General features: G+C 44.0%; 1 protein-coding gene across 2 annotated transcripts; it reads right to left on the bottom strand.

Annotated features, from left to right (window-relative positions):
* Nucleotides 1–1,871: 1,871 nt before the first annotated feature.
* On the bottom strand, nt 1,872–4,420 carry FAM24A (family with sequence similarity 24 member A). Of its 2 annotated transcripts, none has more exons than XM_002821228.4 (3): nt 4,174–4,387; nt 3,224–3,350; nt 1,872–2,221 (listed from the first exon to the last, which is right to left on the bottom strand). In XM_002821228.4, the coding sequence occupies exons 2-3, from the start codon at nt 3,346–3,348 to the stop codon at nt 2,029–2,031; spliced, it is 318 nt and encodes a 105-aa protein (XP_002821274.3). In that variant the 5' UTR covers nt 3,349–3,350; nt 4,174–4,387; the 3' UTR covers nt 1,872–2,028. The 2 variants fall into 2 exon arrangements, with proteins under 2 accessions (XP_002821274.3, XP_054378972.2); XM_054522997.2 differs by having other exon boundaries at nt 1,883–2,221; nt 4,272–4,420.
* Between the last annotated feature and the right edge of the window lie 4,052 nt (nt 4,421–8,472).

Raw genomic sequence — 8,472 nt, 5'->3', positions numbered from 1 at the left:
CAGCCAGCAGGCAGCCCCGCCAGATGCTTATTTCCATCCTTGTTCACCCATCACCTGGAAGCCACAGCTGTTTCTTTCATTTGCTATTCCTGTTTTCCTGTTTACTCCTTTAGTAGGTAACCAACTGTTACTAGTTAATAATTACTATTTTTTATTTTTTATTTTTATTTTTGGAGACAGAGTCTTACTCTGTTACTCAGACTGGAGTGCACTGGTGCGACCACGGCTCACTGAAGCCTCCACCCCAGGGCTCAGATTATCCACCTCAATGCCCGCGGAGCTGGGACTACAGGTGTGGGACACCACATCCAGCTAACTTTTTTATTTTTATTTTTGGTAGAGACGGGGCCTCACTATGTTACCCAGGCTAGAATAATTCTTTATATTGTCTACATGTGATGTTCACAAGCAAGGGTTTAGTTCATGAGAGGAGTGTACATGGCGGTTATGCCTTTTTCGTGCTTGAAAGCAGTTCCAGGAGGCTCAGGGGAAGGAGCTGAAACAGAAGGCAACTGGGAGCGGAAGCAAGGGGGGGCTTCCTGCTACCTGTTGCTGTCCTTGACCTAAGGAAAGAAACTGAAGCAAAATTAACATAGAGAGGTTATTTGGCCCAAGGTTGAGGACCGCGGCTGGGACGCACTTCCAGGTTGCTTTGAGAAGTGCTCTGCTTGGCCTGTTACTAGTAGGTTCTTAAAGGCAAAGGGGGCAGGCACGGTGGTTCATGCCTGTAATCCCAGCACTTTGGGAGGCCGAGGTGGGTGGATCATTTGAGGTCAGGAGTCTGAGACCAGCCTGGCCACCATGGTGAAACCCTGTCTCTACTAAAAATACAGAATTTAGCCAGGCATGGTGGCGCATGCCTATAACCCCAGCTACTCAGGAGGCTGAGGCAGGAGAATAGCTTCAACCCAGGAGGTGGAGGTTGCAGTGAGCCAAGGTTGCGCCACTGCACTCCAGCCTGAGGGACAGAGCAAGACTGTGTCTCAAAAAAAAAAAAAAAAAAAAAGGCAAAGGTGATCAGGAGTGGCTAATACAGGAATTCTCACTGGTTTACAGAGATGACATTGGTTAGTGATTGGTTCTACAGGGTTGGATTATGGGGTATGAGTTTTGGTGTCCAGCGTATGGATTTTTATGGCTTCTTCGCATCAGTTAGTCCAGAGCCCATATAGCAAGTGGCTTCAGGAGGTACTTATTTAGCTCAAGGGGGCAGTGAGACATGACTGCTGTTTCATTTCAGTTCCTCTCTGGGAATGATAATTAAAGGGGGCTCACATTCCTCATGTTTACCTGCTATCCTCAGATAAAATTTCTTTGCTTTCTCACTGTGGTCCAGAAAGTCTGGGCTTTGGTGGAAGTCCCTATTGTAGTTGAAGATGCTGATGGCTGGATCAACGCACATCAGTGTTACTGTGATCCACAAAGGAGGCACCTGCTCTGACGATCTGGGGGTGGCAGGAGGAGAAATCTGATTTTCCAAATGTGCCCCTTAAGGCCACTGAGCTCAGGACTTCTTTTACACAGTCAGACGACTTTAATGCAAGGGAGGTCCTGCCTGGCTCTTCTCACTGTCTTAGATGAATGGACCATTATCCGTGGTGGAGGAACTAGATGCCAGAGACCACAGCTCTCAGGAGAGCTGAACGAGCTACTCCAGCTGGGTGAGATCGGCTGGGACTGACATTGGAAATGTCCTAATATCAATGTGCATTTTCCTTGTAGGGTGGGAGATGTGCTGGACACTTTCATTTTCTAACTTTCTTTTACCACAATGTAATATTACCAGCTAGTGACCCCAAATCCCAAAGTAGGTAATACACATATTTAAATAAGCTATGTTTATAACTAACAAAAATACTGGAGGCAGAGGATTATTTCCAGTATTGCACATTTATTCAAAAGTACAGAAAATAACACTGTACATTATATAATAGCATGTAAACACTCTAGAACTTGACTTGAATAATAAAACGTTCTATTAAGAAAGAAATATTGCTCATGAAGATTTTTGTGCCCAGCTTTCCCAAGTCAGAGGCCCTCATTTATGTCACAACAGCAAGGTGGCAGGGAATCAAAACTGGTGTGCATTCTACATCTTTCACAGCACTGGAGAGATGGACAAGACTCCATGATGGTGGCTTTGGCTTGGCTGTTCTTGGCCCAACACACCTTGTCTGGGTTGTGATTTTTTACAGCCACAGCATCAGGGTCCTTTGCAGCTCTTAAGAAAAGACACACACAAAGCTCAGGCTTAGAATTTTTCTTCTCAATCCATTTGTTAGAACTGTTGGAGGTATCTGGGAAGTTTAGTGCTGAAGCCAATCAAACATGAACACCAGCCCTACATTAAGGCTCTCTCCCCTGTCTCAAATTCCTCTTGAATCCTTTCTTCTCCTACGATTGCTATAAATATAAACTCAGGTTACAAAAGTAAGGGTAAGTGAATTGCAAGCAATCACCCAGCTGGTCACTGCAGGCCCCCAAGATGCAGGAATGATGGGAAGGTGCTGCATTCAGCTGTGCCCCAGGCTCCGGGATGTGTCTCTGTGAACCCCTTAGAATGGACTGTGTCTGACAACCAACCTCTCTGGTACTTGAAGAGTCTTCTCCCCAAACTGTAATTGTCTTTTTTTCAACCTACATTCCCTTTTCTGCTGTCTCCCAGGATATTCACACATGTCAGCTGTCCCAGAGTCCTAAAGATCCACCTCTTTGTCCTCAAGGCCACCAGAAATAAATGAAGGAAAACTCTGAGAACTCCCAACTCAGGCAAGAGGAGATCAATCCAGCCCATCCTCCGCATGAGCACAAGGCAGAGGCTCATTAATGCAGTCTCCCCTACACAGTCTTCAGCCTACCAGTGCCCAGGGGAGATACTGGCCAAGGTGCTGAACAGAGGGAGGTACTGGCCAAGGTGCTGAACAAAGGGAGGCTTGGCCAAGGTGCTGAATTAAACACCTGATGGTAAACTCATTGAGGTCCAGTGACAGCCAAGCACCACTGACACTCACAGCCTTAAACTGAGAACATTCTACAAACCCCAGGCAGAAGGAAAAAAGATTTTACACTCAGCTGCCATTTCTGCCTTTTCAAAACTGCTTGTTCTTCTTGACCTCACTCACTCAGGGGTGGGGCCACAGCAGCAAGGAATGACCTTGCTCAAATAGGGAGTCCAGGTATCCCATTTGAGGAGGTGTGATTCATTTTCCCCCACGTGACTCACTTTAGTGCCTTAGCTACTTTGAAGTAAAGACAGAACACAACACTTAGGAGCACCATCGTGACAACCAGTAAGCTGCTTCCAATGCCGATCATGATCTTCGTCCTGAGATCAAACATCTTTGCCATGCCTAGGGAGAAAGTGCAGGAAAGCAGAACATGGCCTTCCTCCCCACACAGCCACTAAGCAACCTTCCTTTAGTAGAGGAAAAGTGAACCCCAAACACAGATCTTTATGCATGTAAACTGCAAGCAAATCTTTCCAGAGAGGCGTAGGATCTTAAGCTGGTCTGGGATAGACAAAAGGATTTATTTATGGATAAAAATGGACTTAAATGCAAACTCCAGAGGGAAGGAAATCATAATGACAGACAGTGGAAAGAATCTTTCCCTCTCACAGGCATGATGTGCAGCTGGAAATGACCACAGGCCTGCCTTGGAGCTGATGGCTTCACTCCCCACCACCTGGGCCCTGAAATATGTTCACTCAGAGGGTCAGAAGTCACCCCTCACTGTACATTAGGTTTAAAATTATTTTATGAAACTAAGAGCATTGGTTTAAAAAGTATTGTCCAACAATACTGAGAATATGAAAATCTATTTTGTAAGTGATAAGTATTTTGGGAAAACAGTTTTCAATTTTCCCACTGACAACTGGGTTATCTCAGGGTTTAAGGAGATTCCTGAGACTTCCAGCCAAACCCTTGCCAGGGCTCAGAAATGGGACGTGGTCTGCAGAGACCAGGAGCCAGCTTATCCAGGAGCCCCTGTCCCTCATTCTGTCTTCCTGGTAGACCATAGGCCTACCTCTGCCATTTTTCCCAGTAAATACTAAATTCTCCCAGGAAACCCAATTTGTTTGGAATAAGTAATTTGCTTAATCTAACACTCTGAGATTGGTGAACAGTGAGCCAGGAGACAAGAATAACCAATCTGATAGCTAAGCATACTTACTACAGTTCAACCATCCAGAGCTAGATGAAGGCCAATTGTAACAATAAAATTAAGGGAAAAAAACCTTTAGGGCATGGGATATTTGGAACTTCTCAAACCTGTAATCTGAGAAAGAGGGACCTAATTATCCGTGCTAGGAGTAATTAAGATCCAAGGTTGAACAGCTCAGCTCACTTTTGGAAGCTCAGGCTCAGCCAGAGCTGGTAGAATGGGCCTATTCTGACATTCATGCCACAGGCTGTGTGACATCAGCTCTCTGGACACCAGCTCTCTTTCATGGAGTTCTGAATTCTATTCCATAGGTATATTTTTTGCTCTTGTGAAATATAAATACTATTTTGAATCACTTAATTCTAAGTCTTTTACCTTTTCAGGTCTTATTTCCCTTCCCTTAATTTTTGGAGTTTGACTGCTAATCAAAATCAAGTTTGAGATTTCAATTTAACAAATAAAAGAAAAAGAAATGTGGGAAGGGTAAAATAGTCTTACATTTAAAAGTTCAATGATAGAAGACTGGTTAGACCTTAGATTTTAGTTGCACAGTGAAATAATATGGAGCCATTTACTAGGATTCAAGCACACTTCCATTGACATGGGAAGATTTTAAAGCTTTATAGTTAAAAAAAGTACAAAAATGAAAGTTGAACAGGATATCTGTTCTAGTCAGGTTTGTATGATTTTAAGGTACTTATATCCAGCCAGTGTATTAAAATTAAATGAAGAGACACCAGGTTCAAGGAAGCTTGTGTAGACATGTTTCTCCCTGCTAAGCACAACTATTATTCCTGGAAATAACACGAATCAAACAAAGGAGAACTCTGAAATTGGAAAGAAGAAAGCAAACTACTAGGGACCCCACGCCTGGGTAAGCTCCACAGCAGCAGAACAGGGGAAGTAGACAGGCCTGGTGTTTTCCAATGCTCAATCTAGCTTATTCCATTCCAGGATTTAATGTGAGTCCTGCTGACAACCCCAGGCTTTCCCAGCAGCAGTGGCAAGTTGGGTGGATTGTGAACCCCACTGGCAATAAGCCTGCAGGGGAAGTGCTCATCTTCCTTGCTAGTCCTGAGATTCCCCTCCTCAGACCCTGCAGGGGATCTGACCACATTCAGTGACCTAGCCCAGGAAGCACTCTGTTCCCATGTGCTAGAGACCCCTCTGGACTCCAGGTGGCTCCAGCTTGGGGACCCTCCTTCTGTCCCTCAGGCAGCACTTTCGGGGACCTAGAAGCCCCAGTGACACCAGATAAATGAAGTAGACCAAAATACCACCACAAAACCTCTGAAAATTAAATTGTCATTGGAATCTAATCCCACAAAAGTAAGCCAGGATCTGCATGCTAAACCTAGTCAGTGACTAACTAATAAAATAAAATATTTAAATAGGACCTAGAGTCTTCTAGCATAAAGTCAAAATGTCCATGATTCAACGAAAAATCGCCCATAATACCAATAACCAGAAAAGTCACGCCCAAATGAGAAGAGACAATGAATTGATGTCCTGAGCATGGAATAAGTTTGGTGTGGTCAAGGAACAAGAAAAAGGCCATTTGACTGGAGATGCATAAAAGCAAAGATGGCAGGAGAGGACTTGGAAAAAATTGGCCAAGGGTACCAACATGCAGGGCTTCGAGCTCTAGTATAAGCTTAGATTTTTTTTCTGCCTGTTATGGAACATCCTTGGAAGATGTTGATTGGGATTTTAGGAAGAAACTCATGCGACCTGGCTGGGGAGGCTGTGCTTTTAAACATAGACCAGTGGTTACAGAAGAGAAAACTGAGGTCAAGTAAGTAAGGTCAAATAATTTCTCCGAAGTTACATAACAAGTAAGTGACTAAGGTGGAAGGAGAATTCAGGTTTCTTTACCTAGTGTTTTTTCCTGTAAGCCATCTTGAGCATGTATCTTCTGAGGGTATTTGGAGAGATGATGTCAGAATGGGCAGAAAACTAAAATCCTAGGCTTCCTTGCTTAATGAAGGCATGGGACTGTCTTTCAGTATGAGGAAGGAGGGACATGGGAAAAGGAAGGGACAACTGGGAAGATGCTAACATTTGCTTTACCTTGAGAGGCAGCCATGGAGGAAGAGTTGCTTCACCTTTCCATAGATTTCAAATGTGAAAGAGAATCAATTCTAAATAAGAACGTTCTACACCAAAACCCAAATGGGCGTGGGGAACAGGAGAGATAGAAATAGGAAGAAGGAAAGGGGTCCTGGATTTCAAGCCCATCCTCACCATCTATTGATACCAAGACTAATAAAGCAGTTCACCTCCCTGAGCCTGCTGCTTCTTTTCTGAAGTGAAGGGATAATGAATGGTGTGAGGTTTGACAATGATGGCGGTGGCAGCTGTTAGTGTCTCAGAGGTTTCTACAAGGACACATGTGTCACAGTTTGGAAAATTGTGATGCCAATGTGAGTAACTCTTCTGCTGTGGCTCTTCTCCAGCCACAGGTGTGTTCTGCCAACAGGCTGGATCCAGGCAGAAGGTGTGAAAGTGAGGACAAGATTTTGAGGGAATCTTTACCAATGGGTCTCTGCTAGAAAAAGTTTGCAAATGACTGTTCAATTGTAATCATCACTTGGTTTCATCAGGTTTCAAGATTTCTGACTCCTCAACAAGTCAAAGAGCTTTACTACTTCTCTTCTGGATGCCACAGTTCTCATTTAAACAGCAACTTTCAGGAGCATCTCCTGAACACACAGGTTGCACAGACACCTACTCTGAGTTTTTGGAATCTTGAGTCTACTTTTTCTGAGACTTATCCACTTATTGAAGCAGCGTTTCTCTAACTTATGTGTGCATAAGAATCATCTAGAGAGCTTGTTAAATCACAGATTCTGGGCCTAACCATAGAGATCCGATTCATTGGTTTCGTGTGGGGAGCCCATGAACTTGCCTTTCTAAGCATCTCCCAGGGTAGGCAGAGGCACAGGTTGAGGGGTACTGTGTTAGAGCCTGTGTTGGTCAGGGTTCTGTAACAGGACAGAACTAATAGGATAGATGAATACATAAAGGGGAGTTCATTAGAAGAATTGACTCACACAATCACAAGGTGAAGTCCCACAATAGGCGATCTACAAGGTGAGGAGCCAGGAAGCCAGTACGAGTCCCAAAACCTCAAATGTAGGGAAGCCAATAGTGCAGACTTCAGACTCCAGTCTGTATTGAAGGTCCAAGAGTCCAAAATCTGAAGAACTTGGAGTATGATGTTGGAAGGCAGAAAGTATCCTACACAGGAAAAAGATGTAGGCTGGAAGACTCAGCCAGTCTAGTCCTTCCAAGTTCCTCTGCCTGCTTTTATTCTGGATGCTATGGCAGCTGATTACATGGTGCACACCCAGATTGAGGGTAGGTCTCCTTCTCCCAGTCCACTGACTCAAATGTTAATCTCTTTTGGCAACACCCTCACAGACACACCCAGGAACAATATTTTGCATCCTTTAATCAAATCAAGTTGACACTCAATATTAACCATCACAGAGCCCAAAACAGGGACTCCATGTTCAGCCTGTTTAATAATAGCCCTGGAATCTCCTGCAATGGTTCTTCAGGGACGACACCTTATTCTGCTCTGATTCCTTAGATCTGGGTTAGGGCTGTGGAACCTTCATGTTTAACAAGTCCCCCAGGTGATTCCGACAACGAAGACTGTCTGGGGAGTGCGTGCTGGGAATCTCTGGCCTCATTTCTGAAATTTAAGGCTGTCAGGCAGTTGGTCAGAGGCTACATGTACAGGGTTCTGCATTCACAGCACCTACATTCCATTATGACCAATAACTTCTACAAGTGGGTTCATGAGGAGAGCTCCAGTCTGTTTTTTTTTCCTTCAACTTTTTAAAAAATAATTTCTCAAAGTTTTTCATCACATGGTTTATCTTTTTATTAACAAAGTATTTTAATTTTTCTCAATAGGTTTTTGGGGAACAGGTGGTGTTTGGTTACATGGGTAAGTTCTTTAGTGGTGATTTCTGAGATTGTGGTGCAGCCATCACCCAAGCAGTGTACACTGTACCCAATGTGTAGTCTTTCATCCTTCATCCCCCTCCCACCCTTCTCCCTGGGTCCCCAAACTCCATTGTATAATTCTTCTGCCTTCGTGCCCTCATGGCTTAGCTCCCACTTATAAGTGAGAATATAAGATGTTTGGTTTTCCATTCCTGGGTTACTTCACTAAGAATTATGGTCTCCAACTCCATCCAGGTTGCTGCCAATGCCATTATTTCTTTCCTTTTTATGGGTGAGTGGTATGAATAAAGCACATTTTCTTTATCCACTTGTTGACTGAAGGGCATTTGG

This window comes from Pongo abelii, chromosome 8, assembly GCF_028885655.2.
Source record: "Pongo abelii isolate AG06213 chromosome 8, NHGRI_mPonAbe1-v2.0_pri, whole genome shotgun sequence".
NCBI lineage: Eukaryota > Metazoa > Chordata > Mammalia > Primates > Hominidae > Pongo > Pongo abelii.
The sequence above is the reverse complement of the archived record's forward strand: the minus strand, read 5'-3'. Positions and strand labels throughout refer to the sequence as shown.

Bases quoted from the DNA above. Each gene is read 5' to 3' on its own strand.
- FAM24A (XM_054522997.2), bottom strand. From the start codon at position 3,348: ATGGCAAAGATGTTTGATCTCAGGACGAAGATCATGATCGGCATTGGA. The intron at 2,222-3,223 runs GTGAGTCACGTG...TCTTTTCTTAAG, and splicing joins AAAGTAGCTAAGGCACTAAA to AGCTGCAAAGGACCCTGATG.